Raw genomic sequence first — 23,509 nt, 5'->3', positions numbered from 1 at the left:
ATAAACATAAGGTGGAAAGAATTACATAAAACTTGATGGAGATCTGTGTATTTTAGGGAATTATAAAGTTCTTTTATTTGGATGTTTTTTGAAAAGTAGGCAGGGAGTATAAAATCTTAAACAGATTGTTGATTGGAAAACATAGATACATCTCATGGGGATGTATCTGGGGAAATTTGACTGTTACTCAGTTTTGCCAAATTTAGCTATCTGAGGGAAGGCTCTGTTTTTGTGAAAGACTGCCTTATATTGGAATCTGCAGTATCTCTACCTTTTAACATTTTCTCAAGTAGTTAAAGTTAACCAACATTGGGTCATTCAATCCACTAATCAAGGAATCAGTATCACTATCAGAAACTTACATTTTTTTGTTAGGAATAGTTCAGCACCTATTAGATCTGACCTCTGGATCTTTCCTCTTTAAGGCATTGACCAGTACTACTTGGATGCATTTGACCATCTCCTAGGAGACTTGAATGAGACTTGGAGTTAAGTCTCATTAGTAAACAAACAAACAGTTCTCTCTTGTTTGGAGCAATGCTGAAATTCCGAGAAGCTGCTAAGTGTGTGAGTGGATCAATAGCTGTTTCCACATGTCCAAAGTCCTTGATCGCGAGAAGATACATGCTTCAACAGAAACTTGGCAGCGGAAGTTTTGGAACCGTCTTTCTGGTGTCAGACAAGAAAGCCAAACAAGGAGAAGAATTGTAAGTAAAAAATATTTCATGCAAATCTTGAGTTGGCTGCTGTGTGTGTGCAGCTCTTATGAAGTGCTGTTTACTTTGCTCTTTGCATTAAAATAAGAATTTAATAAGAGATAGAAAAGCTGCTTGAATGGTGTCCTCAGATGAGATTGTTAAAGGCATTTCAGCCGGTGAGTATAATATAATGGGGTTCAGTTCAGTTCAGTTCAGTCACTCAGTCATGTCCAACTCTTTGCGACCCCGTGGACCACAGCACGCCAGGTCTCCCTGTCCATCACCAACTACTGGAGTTTACTGAAACTCATGTCCATTGAGTCGGTGATGCCATCCAGCCATTGCATCTTTGGTCGTCCCCTTCTCCTCCTGCCTTCAATCTTTCCTGGCATCAGGGTCTTTTCCAAGGAGTCAGTTCTTTGCATCAGGTGGCCAAAGTATTGGAGTTTCAGCTTCAACATCAGTCCTTCCAGTGAACACTCAGAACCGATCTCCTTTAGGATGGACTGGTTGGATCTCCTTGCAGTTCAAGGGACTCTCAAGAGTCTCCAACACCACAGTTCAAAAGCAACAATTCTTTGGTGCTCAGCTTTCTTTATAGTCCAGCTCTCACATCCATACATGACTACTGGGAAAACCATAGCCATGACTAGATGGACCTTTGTTGGCAAAGTAACGTCTCTGCTTTTTAACATGGTGTCTAGGTTGGTCATAACTTTCCTTCCAAGGAGTAAGCGTCTTTTACTTTCATGGCTGCAGTCACCATCTGCAGTTATTTTGGAGCCCCCCAAAATAAAGTCAGCCACTGTTTCCCCATCTATTTGCCATGAAATGATGGGACCAGATGCCATGATCTTAGTTTTCTGAATGTTGAGCTTTAAGCCAACTTTTTCACTCTTCTCTTTCACTTTCATCAAGAGGCTCTTTAGTTCTTCTTCACTTTGAGCCATAAGTGTGGTATCATCTGCATATCTGAGGTTATTGATATTTCTCCTGGCAATCTTGATTCCAGCTTGTGCTTCATCCAGCCTAACATTTCTCATGATGTACTCTGCATATAAGTTAAATAAGCAGGGTGACAATACACAGCCTTGATGTACTCCTTTTCCTATTTGGAACCAGTCTGTTGTTCCATGTCCAGTTCTAACTGTTGCTTTCTGACCTGCATACAGATTTTTCAAGAGACAGGTCAGGTGGTCTGGTATGGGGTAGATTATATGAAAGTAAGATTTTTATGCATACCAAAGTCTGCTTCTGCTTAACTTGATTGGGATTTGAATAAGAAAATAAAAATTGTTTATAAAAACTGCATTTTTAGAAGGCTGAGTACTGAAGAATTGATGCTTTCCAACTATGATGCTGGAGAAGTCTTTTGCACAGCAAGGAGATCAAACCAGTCCATCCTGAAGAAAATGTAGAAATGTTATGAAATGCAAATGGATGGTAATTCACATTTGAGGTAAATAGAGGGTACTGAAAGTGAGTGAAATTCACTCAGTCGTGTCCAACTCTTTGCGACCCCACGAACTAGTCCATGGAATTCTCCAGGCCAGAATATGGAGTGGATAGCCTTTCTCTTCTTCAGGGCGTCTTCCCACCCAGGGATAGAACCCAGGTATCCTGCATTGCAGGTGGATTCTTTACCAGCTGAACCACAAGTGAAGGAAATATAACATTGACTTTTTTGGCTTTTTTCCATGGAGGAGTTGTTCAAAGTCTGTAGTCATACAGCCCTCAAAGTAGACATTTAAACCAAACAGAGCTTCCCATCTCAAGTTATCTTGTATTTATGATGCACATGTTACTTTTTTACTTTTGATTTTAATTGAACCCTATAAACTTTCGTGGTAGAGAAAACCTGTTAATGCTATTGGACAGTACATCTCTTACAAATAAGGATGAATCTTCATTTTTAGCTTAAAGTTATTTGAATTTGCTGCAGTAAAAACTTAGTTGGAACTGAAAATAAGAAACGTGTACATCAGAAACACAGGAGGAAAAGAAAGGAGAAGGAAGAGTGATCTGAGAAATTAGCCCTTAACTTGAGAAGAACAAAGTTCCATCCCGTAATCTATCTTAGAGGTTTTGATGCTACTCTGAATTCTTCCAGCTTTTGCCCATTGGTTTAAAATCAGTGTGATAAACTTCTTTCTACTTCTTAATATGCAATAAAAGCTATAAAAGGAATTGTTACACTGATACTACTATTTTATTTTTTAAAAAATCAACCTTTTAAATGGTCTATATGTCCAGAATTTTTAAAAGTAAGTATCTAGACTTAATAATTTTTGATGAACTTCTATGTGAAGAATGGGAACAGTGCTGGCACTTTTCTGGTGTCCTTAGAACATACTTTATGACTCCAAAAAATAATTTATTACCTTAAATACGAGAAATACCCAAGACATTTAGAACAGGATGATACATTTATGAAAATTATTGACTCTTTATGGAGACATTAAGAGTAGACCTAAATCTGACCCAAGAGTTAAAAAATCACAGTGTAAAGAATGTATACAATTTTAGTTTCTTCAACTAATGAGAAATGTGAAGAATTTTAGAGTTAACAGAAGGCCTAAAAAGTTGTATAAAGACTAAACTTGAACATTTCAAACTTGAGATAATGGGTAATAATGGGTCTGTGTATGTGTGTAAGTGTGTAGGGAAGTGGAGAGGAGATTGGGAGAGAAGAGGGGGCTGGGGACGATTGGGTGGGAAGTGATTTGCTAGTGACCTTGGCAGTACCTGAACTTAAGAATTATGACTTGAGCTGAAGAAAGCCTGGATGTGTAGAATGAATTTGACAGTGAGGATAACTGACAAATCATTTAATAGGAAAGGTCTAGTCCAAAATCTCTCAGACAGGAATCATTCATCATCAGAATCTCTACAACATATTATATACTGGTCATAATCACTTTGTATACATTTGGTTTGGCCTGCAGAGTTGTTTCTTTTAAAATCTAAATTAGCTGCCAGTATTTAAAAATGGACAGCTATCCTAACAACTCTCCTAAAGTTGAGCTTTTCATCTTCTCTTGAAAAAAAATTAGAAGATTTGATCATATTTGCTAATGCTGCTGCCTGTACAGCCAGTGCAGACTGAAGCTGCAGGCAGTGGCCTTCTTTAGGCTGATCCTAGAATCCTCTCCAGTTAGCTACATTCTTGCCCCTTCTTACTGTCTCTTACACTTTCCACTATTTGCCTGCTTTTGTAGACATTTGACTTTCAGTTCAGTTCAGTTCAGTCGCTCAGTGGTGTCCGACTCTTTGAGACCCCATGAATTGCAGCACACCAGGCCTCCCTGTCCATCACCAACTCCCAGGGTCCACCCAAACCCATGTCCATCGAGTTGGTGATGCCATCCAGCCATCTCATTCTCTGTCATCCCCCTATCCTCCTGCCCCCAATCCCTCCCAGCATCAGAGTCTTTTCCAATGAGTCAACTCTTTGCACGAGGTGGCCAAAGTACTGGAGTTTCAGCTTTAGCATCATTCCTTCCAAAGAACACCCAGGGCTGATCTCCTTCAGAATGGACTGGTTGGATCTCCTTGCAGTCCAAGGGACTCTCAAGAGTCTTCTCCAACACCACAGTTCAAAAGCATCAATTCTTCAGTGCTCAGCTTTCTTCACAGTCCAACTCTCGCATCCATACATGACCATTGGAAAAACCATAGCCTTGGCTAGACGGACCTTTGTTGGCAAAGTAATGTCTCTGCTTTGCAATATGCTATCTAGCTTGGTCATAACGTTGCTTCCAAGGAGTAAGCGTCTTTTAATTTCATGGCTGCAATCACCATCTGCAGTGATGTTGGAGCCCCAAAAAATAAAGTCTGACACTGTTTCCACTGTTTCCCCATCTATTTCCCATGAAATGATGGGACCAGATGCCATGATCTTCGTTTTCTGAATGTTGAGCTTTAAGCCAACTTTTTCACTCTTCTCTTTCACTTTCATCAACAGGCTTTTTAGTTCCTCTTCACTTTCTGCCATAAGGGTGGTGTCATCTGCATATCTGAGGTGATTGATATTTCTCCTGGCAATCTTGATTGCAGCTTGTGCTTCTTCCAGCCCAGCGTTTCTCATGATGTACTCTGCATATAAGTTAAATAAGCAGGGTGACAATATACAGCCTTGACGTACTCCTTTTCCTATTTGGAACCAGTCTGTTGTTCCATGTCCAGTTCTAACTGTTGCTTCCTGACCTGCATATAGGTTTCTCAAGAGGCAGGTCAGGTGGTCTGGTATTCCTATCTCTTTCAGAATTTTCCACAGTTTATTGTGATCCACACAGTCAAAGGCTTTGGTATAGTCAATAAAGCAGAAATAGATGTTTCTCTGAACTCTCTTGCTTTTTCCATGATCCAGTGGATGTTGGCAATTTGATCTCTGGTTCCTCTGCCTTTTCTAAAACCAGCGTGAACATCTGGAAGTTCACAGTTCACGTATTGCTGAAGCCTGGCTTGGAGAATTTTGAGCATTACTTTACTAGCATGTGAGATGAGTGCAATTGTGCGGTAGTCTGAGCATTCTTTGGCATTGCTTTTCTTTGGGATTGGAATGAAAACTGACCTTTTCCAGTCCTGTGGCCACTGCTGAGTTTTCCAAATTTGCTGGCATATTGAATGCAGCACTTTCACAGCATCATCTTTCAGGATTTGAAACAGCTCAACTGGAATTCCATCACCTCCACTAGCTTTGTTCATAGTGATGCTTTCTAAGGCCCACTTGACTTCACATTCCAGAATGTCTGGCTCTAGGTGAGTGATCATACCATCATGATTATCTTGGTCATGAAGATCTTTTTTGCACAGTTCTTCTGTGTATTCTTACCACCTCTTCTTAATATCTTCTGCTTCTGTTAGGTCCATACCATTTCTGTCCTTTATCGAGCCCATCTTTGACGTTTGACTTTAGAGCTGCTGAAATTATGAAAGATTGTGAATATGGCTGCTCATGGAGTGTTAGCATGCTCAAAGAAAGGCAGTGCAGTGTCATGGCTAAGTCCACAAGCCTTGAAGGTGAACAGATCAGTAAGTAAAGCTAGTCTTGTTCTTAACTGAGATTAAGATTATACAGGTTCCTAATCCGAGCTTCAGTTTTCTTAGACACCACCTGGTAACTGCAACTGGAAGTGAAACAAAAGTGTTGGTCACTTAGTCGTGTCCAGCTCTTTGTGACCCCATAGACTGTAGCCCACCAGGCTTCTCTGTCCTGGGATTTCCCAGGCAAGAATACTGGAGTGGGTTGCCATTTCCTTCTCCAGGAATTTTCCTGACCCAGGGATCAAACCCGGTCTCCTGCATTTCAGGCAGATTCTTTACCATCTGAGCCACCAGGGAAGCTCAACTGCAACTGGGACTCTCTAAGTAGAAGCTTTCTTTTGCATTCCTCTTTCTTTCTTTCTTTCTCTTTTTCTCTTTGGCTGTGTCTTGTTGCTGGGCTTTGGTCTTCGTTGCTCAGCAGGCTTTTTCTAGTTGCGGTGAGCAGAAGCTGTTCTTTGTTGCACTGCATTGATCTCTCATTGTGGTCACTTCTCTTGTTGTGGAGCATGGGCTCTAGGCACGCAGGCCTCAATAGTTGCGGCTTGCAGGCTCTAGAGTGTGGGCTCACTAGTTGTGGCACACAGGCTTTAGTTGCTCCTCAGCACGTGGCGTATTCCTGGACTAGAATCAAACCCATGTCCCCTGCATTGGCAGGTGGATTCTTAACCTCTGGGCCATCAGGGAAGCCCTTGCATTCCACTTTTAAGAGAGAAAAGTCTCCAAGCAAAGCTATTTGATATTAGGTGTGTGATCTTAGAAACTTCTAGAATCTTTCATGAGATCATAATGCTTCTGTTGTCACCTACTCTTTCCTGTCTCTATGGCTGTCTGAAAGGAACTGGTCCTCGGAATGCTGACCTTTTAGCTGTGTAGGGCAGCAGCTCACCATTGATTGTTGTTTTAATGCACACATAGAAGCAGGAGACTGAGCCCGTATTTTTACATCCTTTCCCGGGAGTGTTGGCAGTTGTACCTTTGGTTTGTGATCAAACCACATTAACAAGCACCGCCCATTCTCCAGGCAGTTTCGTTAGATTATGTTTTTTATTCTGCTTTACATACTAGGTCATAAACTTAGGAAATTGGTTTAGAGATGGGTAGAAAATACCTCCTAAAAAGATTTCTGTATTGTTATGAATGCTGTTCCCTTAACAGATCAGAGTAGATCTGACTTTCTTCATGTTTTCAGATACACTCCTAACTTTTTGAGTTGATAAGTAGAGGGTGTGGTATCTTTGGGTTCACAGGTGTCTCAGTAAAGAATCTGCCTCCAATGCAGGAGATATAGGTTTGATCCCTGGGTCGGGAAGATCCCCTGGAGGAGAAAATGGCAACTCCTCCAGTATTCTTGCCTGGAAAATCCCATGGACAGTGGAGCCTGATGGGCTGCAGTCCTAGGGTCACAAAGAGTCAGACATGACTTAGCGTCAGCACGCATGCACACATGCATGCATAGTACCTTCAAATGCCAGCCTACTGCCTTGGTACCCGTAGTAAAGGAGTTATTTGACAGTCCATGAGCTTCATCTGGTCTGTAGGTCACTGTTAACAGTTCCTGTGAACTCTGGGTCCAGGAAATATGCACTTTAGATTTAATTAAAAAACTTTCTTAGTTGCAATTCGTTACTGTGCCTCTTGAGGGCATCACTCTACCATCTACATTATTCATGAATTTGTGAATTTGAATTACAATGTAAATATCACATTCCTTTACATTTTTATTGACTTTCTGCATTTACTATGAGATTTTTTAAAAGACTATGGGCATTATACTTGATTAATAAATGTTTGGAGAGAGGGGGGTTTTTTTGGGCATAGAAATATCTGGCATTCTTTTTTAGTTATCACAGTAGAATAAAATTAAGCTTAAAATGATTAGTGAATGAGATGAGATAGGGGATTTTACTTTATTATACTCTGTGTCATGAAATTCATAAAACAATATTTGGGAATATTTTCTTTCATAATAAATTACAGAAACTCTGGTCTAATGATAATGTGAAGGTGGTGATAAAGTTAATGCATATTCCTAAAGTTTATTCCAATTCTGGCTCATAATATTTGTTTTTTGTTAAGCTGTCAATTTTTTATTATACAAACCAAAGGTTTTGATAAACTAGGAAGTTACTTTGATACTTAGAATAGTATGTATAATTTAATAGGAATCATGGGCCATAGTTGGTGAATTTCAACATTAATCTTATCAGCATAGAATGCTGGTTTTTAAAAAAACTTTTATCACATTTAAGATTCAGTGACATTATTATGTGGAGTTGATTTTCTGCTCTAGTCTTTTAGTTTGTCAACTCAAGCATGTAATACAATTTATGTAATAAATCTTTGGCTAATTACCAAGAACCAGGAAGGAAACTGAAGCAATAGGATACAAGGTTTGGCCCTTAGGAACTTCTTTCTAGAAGAGACATGAAACAACCAGCGGCCAGTGCAGTTGTTCAGCCTCTGCGTGGCAGGTTGCTCTTAGAGATGTGGGAATGGCCGCTGCCCAGCTTCCTCTTAGCTACGTGAGGTCATTATTTTGCTGGTTCCTGTGCTTTATCTCAGAGCTTTCATTTTCTCCCCCTTTGGTTTTATCCATGAAAATATCTAAATATTTCCCTCCATAACTGTGCACCTATACTTTGGTCTTCGCCTGAATATGCTCAACATGGTTAACATGGAAATGCCTTTTCTCTCCACAGGACAATTTTTCCCAGTATCATGTCTGTTTAGTATGAGATGAGGATCCTAAATAGGAAAGGCCACCAAATCCTTGGAGAAGTGTCCCCAAGCCCACACAGCGAGGAAAGCTCTGGGGCCTGTATTACAGTGGATTTTTAAAAGCCTTAACAAGCATGTTTCCCTCCCAGCCATGGAAACAATATGGGAGAGATGGAGGCTGGGGGCTGCTGATAGAACTAATCATATTGACAGCAAGAACACGGTGGTCTTAGACCTTGAGAACAAAGGAGGTGAAAAGTTATAAAGAGGCAATAAAAAGAAACCCAGAACAGTCCAGGTCCTTTATTGTAAAGCTAAAAAAATGGCTGTCCTTAGCCCAGTCCCTCCTGAGAATATCTCAGGTTTATAGCCCAGTTCCAAAGTGTTATGTTGTAACCACCAACAGGGGTAGGGTCAAGGGAGTCAGGGCTTTTGAAGGACAGAACTATGCTAAAGCCATCCCATTAAGATCCATTCCTCAGCTTTCATCTTAATACACCTAGAGATGATCAGTCTAGGTGAGGAACAAATTCAGATAAGATGACTCTAAATCATGATGCAGCTTCTTAATCCTAGGCTTAGAATGAATAAGCACCTCCTTTCATGTACCTCCCCACTATTTTCTGGGGTGAGTCTGGAGAAGCTGAATGTCTAATCAGAAGTGAAAGTATAACTAAAATGAAATAGGTAGAAGAATTAGAGAGTTATTTGATTTAATCAGACAAAGGGTCTCTTCTTCATAATAGGGAACATTGTTCCCATTGACTCTTTTCCTGGGAACCCTCAGAGCCAGTGTATGTCTCCTGAACACTCCAGAGGCACGTACTTACAGTTAACCCTTGGCTACCTTCTTTTCCAGTATTGAAGGTAACATGCATACATTCTACAAAAATACATGTGTGCATAAAGCAGGAAAATGATCTGTAATCCTGCCAACCAACTTCTGGTGTTTACTGTATCCACTGACAGGCATTTATTCAGTCTTCAAGGAAACATGGCATTGGTCATGGTAGTTGCCTCAAAGATTGAGGACAAGGAGTGAAGGAGACTTATTTTCCACTGAACCATTTTTGTACATTTGGAATTTTATACCATGTGAAAGCTTGAAAAAATCTTCATAATAAAGAAACTTGATATTCATTCAACAAATGTGGTGACCAGATTCTGGTATTCTTTGAAGTGGAAGTGAAAAACTGTTGTGCCTTTTTGTATCCTTAGTGATATTATATAATGACTATTTCAGTGTATCCTTTCTGTCAGTGGTATAAGTCTGGAACACTAATGAATAACCAAGCTTCAGTCATGGAGAAGTGATGGGCATTCTGTGCTTCAGTTGAAGAATATTTGAGCCAATTCAGTTGGTAAAGAATCCACCTGCAATGCAGGAGACCCCGGTTCGATTCCTGGGTCAGGAAGATCCGCTGGAGAAGGGATAGGCTACCCACTCCAGTATTCTTGGGCTTCCCTTGTGGCTCAGCTGGTAAAGAATCCACCTGCAATGCAGGAGACCTGGGTTTGATCCCTGGGTTGGGAAGATCCCCTGGAGAAGGGAAGGGCTACCCACTCCAGTATTCTGGCCTGGAGAATTCCATGGATTATACGGTCCATGGGGTTGCAAAGAGTCGGACATGACTGAGTGACTTTCACTTTCACTTTCAGTGGATTATAGCCACTTTTGCTGAGATGCTCAATGTAATTAGAAAAAAAGGACTTCATCCATTTTCAAGTTTGTTTCCAACACACTGAGACATGGAGAAATCAGTTTTCTTATTATAAGGAATGAACTAAAAAGCCTCCCTTTCTGTGTGTATGTTTTCACTGTTTATGGAAAAGGACATTATTTCCTCTTATAAAATTAATAAATTGATTTTAGTAACCTGCTAGTGTCAAAAATAATTAAAAATGAGTAATAGTTCTTTATCAGAATGTATAGATTTTATAATATTTGAAACAGCTTTCAGTGACTCAGAATGACATTAATTTCTGCTATTTAATAGCAGATAGCCTTCAGCAAAGCTACTGTTTATATATTGTACCTATTATGGATTTTCTGTCTGATTTACTTAATTATTTGGACATATCTTTACTTTCAGTTTTGAGTCATTCTAAATAAGACATCAGTAAATTTAATGAGTCTTGCTTTGAGCCTGTTCTCTGTACTCTTATTAAAGCTATTATTTCTATATTATGATCAGGAGTTCTCCCCAGCAGGTATCTGTGATGATGGAATTGGATTGTTGAGTGAGCTAATTTAATAGGATTCAATGGTTTATGCAGTGGAGAGTTATAAAAGCAATTTGGAGGAAACTAATGATTTCTTTCCATTTTGCCATGCCAGAAAATATAGTTTTCTTTTGTTTTTTTATTATAGTGATCAGGTCTTTTCCCCTTAAAATCTTCAGTCTTTTAATAGAGATTATAATATGAGTGCATCTTAAAATCTCTTTTAAAGTAGTTCATGTTCTGGAACATATTGTGTATAGGCTCCTCCTAGGTAAATCTGGACAGGGTAAGTTTGAACTTAGACTTCACTTTGAGCTTTGCCACTTGGTCTGCAGTTCAGGTCCTGTGAGATTCTGGCCATCTTACATAATTAGGGTTTGGGAGCTGGAAGGGAAAAGGGAGGAGAGAGAGTGGGTGCACACTGGTTTGCCCCAATTGTGATAATGAAGTTGACGTTCTGGGGTAAGTGATTCACGTCTTCCTGAGGCTGCATGTATTAGCAGGAAAGAAACCATGAGCTTTTTATCTCGGATGTAATACTTAGGAATGAGGGATGACTAATAAATACAATACCTTAGGATGAGTAGGGTGCAAGGAAACCCTCCACTTCAGGAGCCAAACAAGCCTGCCTTGAAGACTGAACCACCAAGAAGCATTCAGAAGGAAGACAACAACACACAAAAAGCCTTTTTTTAAAATCCTTTTTTTCTTACATTACTGTTGTTTGAAAGAAAGCAAAAGTGATTTATTTAAAATATGTTGACAGGAGAAGAGTATAGATAAATTACTTTAGTATATTTATTACGTTTTCAGACTATTTAAATTCTTTCCTTATACCACTCTGTTGTTCCAGTGTATTGCTTTGGTGGATTTGTGAGTAGAGAGGCTAATGGTTTTGCTAACATTGAATAATACCCCCAGGTAAATAGGGAATATTATTCTTTATAAATGTATGAGATGTGGGTAGGGATATCTAAGCTATTTTAATAAATAATATTTTTTAATGTATTTGAATATGCTGGTCCCTTTAACATTGTCATTGCTGACTACTTCAAGTTTTAAAAACACAAGAGTGTGTAAGCCTATTATTTTAAATGTGATTTTTGTCTAATTTATTCAATAAACTGGAGATGGAAATGGCAATCCACTCCAGTATTCTTGCCTGGAGAATTCCTTGGACAGAGGAGCCTGGTGGGCCACAGTCCATAGAGTCGCAAAGAGTCGGATGCGACTGAAGCAACTTAGCACTTAGCGTTCAGTAAATACAACAAAATGCTTTGAGAATAAATGTACAATACACAAGAAAAAACTTTATAGGTGTAGGACAGTTCAAGTTTTTAATCCCCTAACAAATAAATAAATTTTTTTTTTTCTGCAAGCTGTGTTACAGCAAAGACTGAGATGAGTTTCGATAGATTTCAAATCCAAGGTTTTTAATGGTTGACGTCACAATATTCTTCACGCTAACTTTATAGTTTCCTGATGCCAGAACAAACTGTAACTAGCCCTTCTTGTTCTTGATTCTATTCGAGCAGCCTTCCTTCTTGAGAGAAGCTTTGCTCCAGCAGCGTTTGTTGGAACAAGCCAGCTAGCACTGGGCCTGGCACAGCTGGCAGGTCCCTGTACTGTCGCTTGCTCCTGAGGATCATCTGAGAGGGTATCTTGTTTTCCCAGGCCTTTCCCTTCTGAACTGATCTGCTTCCTTTTTTGACACGTGCATTGACCTGGAAGTAGGTATGGGCAGTTTTGGCCAGTACCCACCTCTATAATATTTTGACCTGAAAATTTGAGTTGTGATACTGTGCACCTTTAAATAACTTGGAAAATGATATTCATCTATAACTTAATTGTCAAAGAAATGAGAAAGCAGGAAGCTCTCAGGTTAAAATTAGTTTTGGCTTACTTTATTACTCCTGAGCAGATTTTCCTGGGGAAAAGGTTTGGTTGCCATGACATTCATGTCTAAATAGTAAACTTAGATTGACCTGTATGACTTGAAAGTCAACAAGGGAGAAAAACAACAACCTGTATATTACTATTAGCTTCTTGGTCACTTATTTCTAAGCTTCACTTTTAGAACCAATGATTTGTAAGTTTATATTTACATGGGAAATAGATATAGTTAACACCAAAGATTTCTAAAAGTAGCTTATGTACTATATTAATTGTGCATTATATAAATAATTTCATGTAGTTTTAAAAATATGCCGTTAATATTATGTGACTCATTGCTTTAAAATACTATGAAATTGAGTTTATGTTCCATAGTCTTAACAGGGATAAAATCACTTTTTATTTCTCAGCTACTCTTATAGCCCCCTTTACCTGATAATTATAAGTATGAATGAACAATTATGAAACCTTTGACATGTAGAACATACTAATTAGGACAGCATCGCTATTATTTAGTAATCATGTGAAAAATCTACCCAAAGTTTTAGTTATTTAAAAAGCAAACCCTGAGTATGAGGAAACTTTTGGAGCTGAAGGGCATCCTTGTCATGATTGTGGAGATGGTTTTGTGGGCATATCCAGATGTCAAAATTTATCAAATTATATACCTTAAATATGTGCAGTGTATCACATGCCAATTATACCTTAATAAGTGTGTATAGGGCTTCCCTGGTAACTCAGCTGGTAAAGAACTCACCTACAATGCAGGAGACCCTGCTTCTATTCCTGGGTCAGGAAGACACGCTGGGGAAGGGATGGGCTACCCCACTCCAGTATTCTTGGACTTCCCTCATGGCTCAGATGGTAAATAATCTGCCTGCAATGAGGGAGACCTGGGTTTGATCCCTGGGTTTGGAAGACCCCCTGGAGGAGGGCATGGAAACCAACTCCAGTATTCTTGTCTGGAGAATCCCCATGGACAGAGGAGCCTGGCGGGCTACAGTCCATTGGGTCACAAAGAGTCAGACACAACTGAGCGACTGAGCACAAAGCACAGATGTGTTTAGAAAATACAAACCTTCTGAAAAGGAGAAAATAATAGCAAACAAAGCAACTGACAAAGAATTAGTCTCAAAAATATACAAGCAGCTCATGCAGCTCAATACCAGAAAAATAAATGACCCAATCAAAAAAATGGGTCAAAGAACTAAACAGACATTTCTCCAAAGAAGATATATAAAAGGCTAACAAACACATGAAAAGATGCTCAACATTGCTCATTATCAGAGAAATGCAAATCAAAAGCACAATGAGGTACCATCTCATGCCGGTCAGAATGTCTGCTATCAAAAAGTCTACAAACAATAAATGCTGGAGAGGGTGTGGAGAAAAGGGAACCCTCTTACACTGTTGGTAGGAATGCAAAATAGTACAGCCACTATGGAGAACAATGTGAAGACTCCTTAAAAAACGGAAATAGAACTGCCATATGACCCAGCAATCCCACTGCTGGGCATACACACCGAGGAAACCAGAGTTGAAAGAGACATGTGTACCCCAATGTTCATCACAACACTGTTTATAATAGCCAGGACATGGAAACAACCTAGATGTCCATTGGTAGATGAATGGAAAAGAAAGCTGTGGTACATATACACAATGGAATATTACTCAGCTATTAAAAAGAACACATTTGAGTCGGTTCTAATGAGGTGAATGAAACTGGAACCTATTATACAGAGTGAAGTAAGTCAGAAAGAAAAACACTAATACAGTATATTAACACATATATATGGAATTTAGAAAGATGAGAACGATAACCCTATATGTGAGACAGCAAAAGAGACTCAGATATAAAGAACAGACTTTCGGACTCTGGGAGAAGGCGAGGGTGGGATGATTTGAGAGAATAGCATTGAAACATATATGTGAAATAGATCGCCAGTCCAGGTTTGATGCATGAGACAGAGTGATCAGGGCTGGTGCACTGGGACAACCCTGAGGGATAGGATGGGAAGGGAGTTGGGAGGGTGGTTCAGAATGGGGGACATATGTATACCCATGGCTGATTCATGTCAATGTATAGCAAAAACCACTACAATACTGTAAAATAATTAGCCTCCAATTAAAATAAATAAATGAAAAAAAATGCAAACCCTGGACCACGGTACATGGAATCTCTGAGGTTGTTAAGCTTGTTGATTTTGCAGTTGCTAGTGATGATCACTGTAAAATTTGATAGCTTAAGCTTAAAGTTGCTTTCTTAATCTTTGAGTTCAGACCAATCAATCTTGTTTTTAGATCAGAGAAAAATTAAAGGCTTTGTTTTTCAGGACCTTTATTGAGCAAGTGAGGAAGGAAGGTTAAATGCATATGTTCTAAGTTTCCAAATTTCTAATAGAAAATTTGGAATATTGAAGCTTTGATTAGAATGTGTCTGGGTGTCAGTTTCCTCAAATTCCTACATGTGGTTGGCACTCAGCGTTTAAGTTTGAATGATATTTCCACTTCCCTTTTAGTTTGAGTTTGGAGAAACCTCTAGAAACCTAATCATGTAGCTATACCTGCCTTCCCTCAGGAGAGATTTGAGGAAAGTTGTAGCCTGGCAGCCCTTCATTTCCTCTCTCCTTCATCTTCCTTCTCATGGGCCTCACACAAGTACAGATGTTGTGGGTTTGGAGGCAAGATCAGACAATGCAGTTTTTACAGTAATGGATTTGCTATTTGTTGATCAGCTGCTTTTATTTCATGTGCACTTTGAAAGATATTTCAGTACAGTGATTATTGAGCTTTAACTATGAATAATTTCCATTATTTTCAGAATTGTTTTAGAAATGAAAATTATAAGAAGGTTCAATGACATGTTATGTGCAAGGCAGTTTAACATTGCTTAAGAATGGGTGTTTGATATGGATGGGACTCGACACATACCTGAAGTAAGCCGTATTCTCTTTAAAAAGGTTGAATTTTGAACTCAGAAGGGGCAAGGTGTATTCAACAGGTCTTGAAAACCAAGAGCAGTAGATAATTTCCTCCAGGTAAAGCTTATTTTAGCATTGTTTTGCTCTCTGCACAATGACAAAAACTTGGTGTGTGTGTGTCTTTGTATATATGTACACAAATACACAAACTGTGAACATGTATGTATACGTACACTGTGTGTGCATATATGCATACACATAAACACAAGGATGTCTGTGTGTGTGTGTGTATTCACACACGTACATTCTTGATTTCATAGTTTTTCAGTTCAGCGCTAGTTTCAGCAGCAGAGGTTGTACTCAGCTGATAACAAATATCCTGGTCTGATGGATGAAGTGGTCAGGGCTCAGTGTTTCATATTTTGGAGAGACACTGGAGTGCCCTGTGGGGAACTTCCACTTTATACTAATTCAAAAGGCGTTAATATGGCCCCCTCATTGAAAAGCACCTGCTGGGATCCCTGACTCCCCTGCCACCGCTGCGTGGGGTGATGTGGGGTGTCCCTTCGGCAGCTGCCTCTGACTCATCTCATGCCATTAGCTAGACTCTCTCCAGGATTCCTTGGAAACTGTGTGCTTGCCTGAATAATTTACTACCTAGAGATCAATTATTCATAACTCATTATTACAGCTGATATAAAATCTAAAGGTGGAGTCATTCTGCCCCTCATGAATATCCAACAGTTCGTCAGGAGATTGCAGTAGAGTTTTAAGTCCTCGTGGTCCCCACTCTCTGTTTGTCTGAAGGGATCCCAGAGAGAACAGCCTTCTGAAATGGAAGCAGCGAGGATGAAAGCAGCAGCAGATGACTCCCTGCTGGTCATGCTCCAGTGCTTCATCTCTGCACGCTGTTTGTCCTTTTAACTCTGGCCTTATTTACACCTAGAAATAAAATTTCAGTTTGGGAGGATTTGGGAGACATTTATAGCACTGTTGGTTTATTAAACTACTCCTGGGAGGCAAACAACGATGCAAAACTTGTCCTTAGAATATCTTTTCTGGGACAAAATGCACTAGGTACGTATTGTACCTTTTATTGACATTAGTCATGCTGCATTTGCTTGTTCCATCAGTTATATCTGAGTTGTATTTTATTTATTTTTAGCCCATATCTTTCATATAAAAAAGAAATGCTGTATTTTTTCACATATAATATATGAAAAGCATTCTAATAAAAGTGTGGAAGTATAACCAAAAGAAGCCTAATTATTTTTTTCCATTAAGGGAATAGGAAATTGACTTAAGCCAGACTGATTAATTTAAAAAATAATCACCAATCTTTTAAATACGTGTAGAAAATAGCTGAAGAGTTTGAAGTTCAGTTACTTGCGCCGTGAAGCAGAGGTTTGGTTTTGGGGTTTGGCTGCCGCTGGATTCACTAGCGTTGACGAATGGGCAGAAGTCTGTGAGCTTTGCACTCTGGGAGCCATCTCAGTGTGGTGGCTTTTTTTTAATTACCAAAGATAGATTGGTATTGATTTTGGGCATAAGAGCTCTAAGATGCTGGGGTTAATCTTTCCCCCGTTAGAAACCCCAGCCTGTAGATAAAAATCCCAAACTGTTGAGAAAGCATTTTTTAGTAGCATTCTCAGATTTTTTGTGTGCTGATGTTGGTTCTCCAAATGAAATGAAGGCTAAATATTTAAGCAAGATTTAAATGGCCAGAACCCATACTTTTCACACTGAACCACACATATGATGTCCCAGATGACCCATGAAGCAGGACTTTAAATATGGATTTCATTTTACAGTTGTGAAAATATATGTGTAATTAAAAAAAAATTAGAGCAAATATGACTATGTCATGGAGTAGAATAAAAATTTGCATAATTTTGAAATTTTAATATAATTTTAATAGATTATACATTTATATGGCTCAAAAAATATAAAAAGCTGTGCTGTGAAAAGTCTCCTCTCATCCTCGTTCCCCTTTTTCTGAGTTCCCGTTCTCTTCCCCATGATATAATGGGTTTGTTTCCTGTGGATCCTTCCAGAGATGCTTTGTGCATATATAGGCATATCTGGAATACAGATTCTTATTTTTGTCCCCTTCTGATAAAAACTAGTATATTATACACTATTGTTTCATGCTTTTTTTTCATACGCCAAGATATCTGGGAGAGCTTTGCATGTCACTATATAGAGAATGGATGGAATCACTGATTCTGTGGACATGAACTTGGGCAAACTGCAGGAGATGGTGAGGGACAGAGAACCTGGTGTGCTGCAGTCCGTGGGGTCGTGAAAAGTTGAACACAACTTGACTAAACAACAAGCACAACATATAGAGAATGTTTCCATTCTTTAACAACTATATAGTTATTATATCCCACTGTATGACTGTAGTATAATTTAGCTACTTTCCTGTTGCTATACATTTGGGTTGTTCTTAGTCTTTTGGTATTAAAAACACTGCTGCAGTGAGTAAGCCTGAACATTTATCTTTTCACAAACACGTCGGTTTCTTACATGAATTTTTAAAGCATGAGATTTCAGGCATGTTCTGCTTTTGGCAGTTCTGTTCCAGGGTATAAGTTTTCCCTTCTTGGCTACTAGAGGTATTTTGCTGGAAAAGTTTGAGAAGCACTGCTGGAAACGTCTTACAGAGGTCTCATGGTAAGATGATTTTTTCCGTTTCTGAAATAACTTGGCTGTGACGTGATAGTCACAACAATATTACTTTGCCATTCTGTGTGTCTTGGAGGTGATGTAAGAAAGGGTGTAAATCTGGTGGCAAGTCATTTATAAATGAAAATCATATTGTGAAATTGTCTAGTTTGTGGGGTAGGCAAGCATTCGATACCATGAAACATTTACAGCTGTGATTTTTGGAACTAGCTCAGTGCCCTCTAACCTTAAGCCTTTAGAGTACCTGAAAATGTGGATAGGTGTTCTGTGTCAAAAGTGGTTACATGATTAAATGAGTTTGGAAAACGCTTGGATTCCACAGAGTTAAGACAGTTTGCTAAGGAACTCTTCAGAGCCTGAAATCTGCTGGCTACACTGTGACCCTTCCAGAGCTTTTACCGAGTGTTCAGCCATTGAACTCCCTTCCCCAGCCCCTCTGACTAGCACTGGTGTTCTGAGGAGCCAGCTCAGGAGTTACTACCCATGTTGAACACCGTGGTACCAAGTGGAAGTTGTTAGTCACAGGGATCTGTGGTATCTAAGTTCGCAAGAGATTCAGAAAGAGGAATGGGAATGAAAGTCAGTTTTTAATGATGCTGTTTCATGACGCTGACCGTCATGACCAGCAGGTGGCGGTAAAGTGACATGCAGACCCGCTACTGACAGGGCAGCCTCTCTTCCTGTAGGGTTAACTCAAGTCCTCATGCCATCTTCACTTGGTTATAATCTACCCATATTTTAACTTCACTGGTTAAATGAATAAGAGGCTAAAAAAAGATCATTAATGTACTTTTAATTTCTCTCTAGGAAAGGAAAAGTGAGCTGAAAAAAACCCTCTTATCTTCACAGACTATTTTAACTGACATGAAATAGGTTTGTTTTTTCTTGCCATCCTGTATTAGATGGACATTCCCTAGTTTCAGTCTATATTGAAAGAAAAAGCCATAAATTTGACTGAACTTCACTCTACACTGCCCTTGAGCATGGCCAAGAGCAGCTTCATCTAACAAGCATCCAGCTGGTGGCTATGGCCACTGTCCTCCAGGAGCTTGCATTGGGCTGAAAATAGGATTTGAATGCAAATAGCTCTATCAGAAGGGCCATGGGGTGGGCGGGATCAGGGTCTCTTAAAGGTTGAGAAAGCTCAGGGCCACTTCTGTTCTTTGAGACCTTGTAAAGCAGGGCAGCAAAATGGGGTATATTTTTAGTTTAAACACAAAACAATTCAAAATGCAAAAATGTGATGCAGTGTGACTGTATTGCTCACAAGATAATTATAGAATTACTATAAATTATAATTCCTAGTGTGTTATAGCTGGAGTGGCCCAGAAATGGGAAATATATTTAAAGTTGGGTAGGGACATAGTTCGGAGCTGCCAGTGTATATGTGTGACAGAGGGTGCAATTGGGCTTAGAGCTCTGGTCAAGAGACAATGTTCAAAGCCCTTGAGGAATCTGCAGCCCTGAGCAGAAGGACATTTTAATCATTTTGGTGAGAAGCACTGATGCAAATGATAAACCCAGAGGAGCTGCAAGGAGAGGCTCTTCCCGGGAAGGGCACCTGATGGGTGTGGCATTGCTGGGATGGCCTAGGGAGTGGTTATAGCTTAGGTTGATGGGTGTCTCCTGATGTGTAGGACCAGTTTGATGGCCCTCCAGAAGTGTAGCTGGGCAGCCTTTCCTCCTGTCCCTCCCTCCTCCTCACTCCAAGGCTGAGCTGGCTTTGCCTCTCTTGATGTAGCAGAGTAGGGTTGATGTCCATATTAACTAGCTAGACCATATTCCACCCCAGAGACAGGAGGGCTACGATGCCTCACTGTTCCCAGGTGAGGAGCGGGGTCACTCTTGAGGATCTATCTCGCTGAGTCCCACAGGGAAAAATAAAGAGACCCAGTTTATATCAGCCAAATGCTTGATGCCACAGAGTCATTCAGTCAGTGGTGATTAGGAAGCAGTGTGTACCTTAAGTAACACGCAGAGGAGTGAGTGGGTGGGTGGCTTACTCTCAGGTGCTGCTCTAGGCCTGGGATATAGTGGTGAACACAGCAAAGTCAGTTCTCAGTGCAGGAGGGGGAGCATTCTGGTGGAGCTGAGGAGAGAGAGATGATGAATAAGTCAGGTCATAACGCGTTGAAATGTGATGAAGTGCTATGGAAAGAATAGGATGTAGAAAGATGGTGAGAGTGCTGGGTGTGTATCTGTCTGATCCGTGCTTGTCCATGGTTCATATTATGTTTGGTATTAGAATGGTAATCAATAGTGACTCTAACAAAAACAGCTGAGATAAAAGACCATCAGAAGGCATTTTGGAGCAAAACCTGTCACTAAAGCTCTTGTTTTCCTAACAGCAGAGGGAGACATTTTTGCATATGTTTATATTTCTAATGTGTCTTATTCAGTTCCTTTTTTCTGGAGGTGGGAACCAGGTTACAGGGGAAAAAAGATGACTGTGGGCTGGGAAGATGGCCCTTGAGTTTTCCTCTGAAGGGTTTTAACCTCATTTCACTGCCTTGAGGTTCAGTGGAGACTTCTATGACATCTCTGGCTGGTTCACACTGTCTGTTCCTCATTGTGTGTCCTTCTCTGCTGGAGAGATGAATGTGCTGTGGTGTTGGGTTGAGCGAGATCTCAAAGGGGATAGCTCCCCGCTGTTAGGAACCGAGTGTTTTTAGAGGAGCATTCAGCTTCACATCGTGCCTCCATCAGCAGCCAGCTGCATACTGTTTGTTTTCCTATGATCAGGCTCAGTGATGGGGGCCCTCAGGAAGTCCTCCATGTGGGGCCTGAAAGCCTCCAGACGCCTTCATTAATGATTCCTCTCAGAAAGCACATGGGTCTAATGCTCAATGACTACTTTGTTATTTTTAATTGTCACCCTGAGATATAGGTGCCCCCCTTCTGAAAGATGGACTGTGCACTGCAGTGAGGAAAACATGCAGCATTTGACAGGGTCTCTGAGCAGAGCCCCTTGTGGTGGGAAAGCAGGCCAGCGTGCTGTCCATGGTGCTGGCCTCATCACTGCACTTCCAGATGTGGGCCTGCTCTCTACCATGAAAAAGGATAGCCCAACAGAGCCAGTGCCTTCCACGGGTGGGCACCTCCTTCTTCCTCGGCTCCCAGTCTCAGAGAAAGCCAAACTGGCTCTGAGTCAGGGCTATTTATTTAGACACTGAAGAATCTCCTCTTCAGGCTGAGGGCTGAAAGCTGCTGATGACAAGCTGACAAGCTGGATATTGCTTGTCATTGTAGTCTGTATAAATGAAGCACATGGACTCATCTCCATCTCATTATGTCCGGAAGCCTCCATCACAGTTCCCTTTCTATAGCGGTGGTCACTGTGGAGAGGTGATGGGCGTAGCTCTAGGGGGTGCTAGAGAGCCGAGAATAAACATAAGATGTCCTGTATCATAACTGAGTGTTTAACTTTGAAAACAATTTTACTTTGAAAACAAACTAATTGATTAAGGATGAAGTATTTTATTTTCCTTTGTTTTAACTTTCTACGAATATAAAAGTCATCAAAGTTGATCCTGAAAATCCCAGAAATTTGTTTTTTTATAGTTTCCCATTAATTATAGTATAACTTTTTCGTTTGAAAGAACAAAGTACTTCAACAGTATCATTTCATTTGAGTTTTCAGTAATTCAATGAGGATGCTTCAAGTAAAAACTTTTTAAAAAATTCTAGGTAAACTACAAGGTATTGCTGATCTCTAGTTCAGGACAACCCGTAATACTAAAAATACTTTTTCAGATGATTTTAAGGAGAAGCATTATTATTCTTGGGTCTCATGAAAATAGAGTTTAGTTCATTGAAACTACTATGAATTGCATCCGTTTTATTTCAGGGTATTTTTTCTGAAGCTGGAGATACAAATAAAGAGGAAATTTTATTATATATGTCAATTTTGCTTTTTACTTGTATTCTTGAAGAGCTAGGGTATAGCTTTTCTAACTTAATAGTCATATTTCCCTGACGTAATTTAGAATTTTAGAGGTGCAACCCACAAGAAATAAAGCCTAATTGTAAAATGTAATAAAAATCCCATCAGAGAGTCTCGTCCTTCATGGGAGCTCTGTCAGCGTACTTAATCCTTCCATATAGTTCCTTCAGGAACTGAACCAAATTAAGATCTCTCCACATGGTGTGACGTATATGTATTTAATGGCACTTGAATCAGAGTTTGCATGTAGTTGATTCCTGTTTGACCTTTTCTACTGACTTTAGAACGTCAGTTTTTAAGTGAGCCCACTGGTGGTAGCGTTGCTCTGAGTACGTGATTTGTGTGGGCAGATAAAGACATTTCAGTTTCTGTAAGTGTTTCTATGGCCTCCTGACTTCCTCACCTGTGACCATGGTCTCACAGGCCTTCCATGTTAAGAACATTTACAGCGGCGATAGACACATAGATAACTGACTGATTTGAGCCCTGCCTCACTTTATCAAACGTGTAAAAGCAAAATTGATCCAGTGACCAAGAACGAGTTTGGCCCATTTAACAAGAGTCAATTATATACAGCTTTTATGTTTGAATATGATAGGTGGGACTGGCTATAAGGTTTTTTGGGTGCAGTAAAAAATGAAAATGCAAAGCCCCTTGTTAAAAATTATTAAGAATTTTAAGCTTGTGATAACAGAGCAGTAAATCAAGTTATCCCTTCCAGTCATCAGGTCGTGTGCACCTGCATAGGCCCCGTGCCCAGGAAGCCAGCCCAGAGCACAGCATAGCAATGGAGATTGCTGTGGAGGAGGGGGACCAGCAAATAGAGTCTCCGCCATATGACAGACCTATGGCAAAGTTCAGTAGCTTCAAAACAGTTACTATTTTGGTTCCAGGGGTCTAAAGATAATTAGCAAGGGTGAAGTAATCTTGTTTGAACAGATCTTTATAACCTCACGTGAAATCTTAACATAAAGGCCTGGGAGGCCATGTTTAACAAGAGGAAATATGGTTTGTTTTGTCCTTTGTCAACGGACTTTCATTGCTTTCCTCATTGAGGCAATTTGTCTAGCCTTCTAATGATTAACTGAGTTGAAGTTTATCTGTACAGTGTTCTCTGGGGTGAAGGACGATAGATTAATCATAGGTGGCGCTCCACATTCACTCCATTTACTTTCCTAATTTTCCCTGTTCAGTTCAGTTCAGTCGCTCAGTTGTGTCCGACTCTTTGCGATCCCATGAATCACAGTATGCCAGGCCTCCATCACCAACTCCCAGAGTTCACTCAAACTCACACCCATCAAGTCGGTGATGCCATCCAGCCATCTCATCCTTTGTCATCCCCTTCTCCTCCTGCCCCCAATCCCTCCCAGCATCAGGGT

General features: G+C 40.0%; 1 protein-coding gene across 13 annotated transcripts in view; it reads left to right on the top strand.

Moving 5' to 3' along the window:
- The window catches only part of NEK11 (NIMA related kinase 11), a 273,343-nt gene that overhangs the window by 2,562 nt on the left and 247,272 nt on the right, over nt 1-23,509 (top strand). For all 13 annotated transcript variants that reach the window (XM_027546332.1, XM_027546343.1, XM_027546323.1 and 10 more), the window contains one exon: nt 426-707. In XM_027546332.1, the coding sequence (XP_027402133.1) occupies nt 594-707 (114 nt within the window). In that variant the 5' untranslated portion in view covers nt 426-593. The remainder of the gene's footprint in view (nt 1-425; nt 708-23,509) is intronic.

The sequence above is a fragment of the Bos indicus x Bos taurus genome, chromosome 1 (assembly GCF_003369695.1).
Source record: "Bos indicus x Bos taurus breed Angus x Brahman F1 hybrid chromosome 1, Bos_hybrid_MaternalHap_v2.0, whole genome shotgun sequence".
Classification (NCBI taxonomy): Eukaryota; Metazoa; Chordata; class Mammalia; order Artiodactyla; family Bovidae; genus Bos; species Bos indicus x Bos taurus.
Note: the sequence above shows the minus strand (reverse complement) of the source record. Positions and strands in the feature narration are given on the sequence as shown.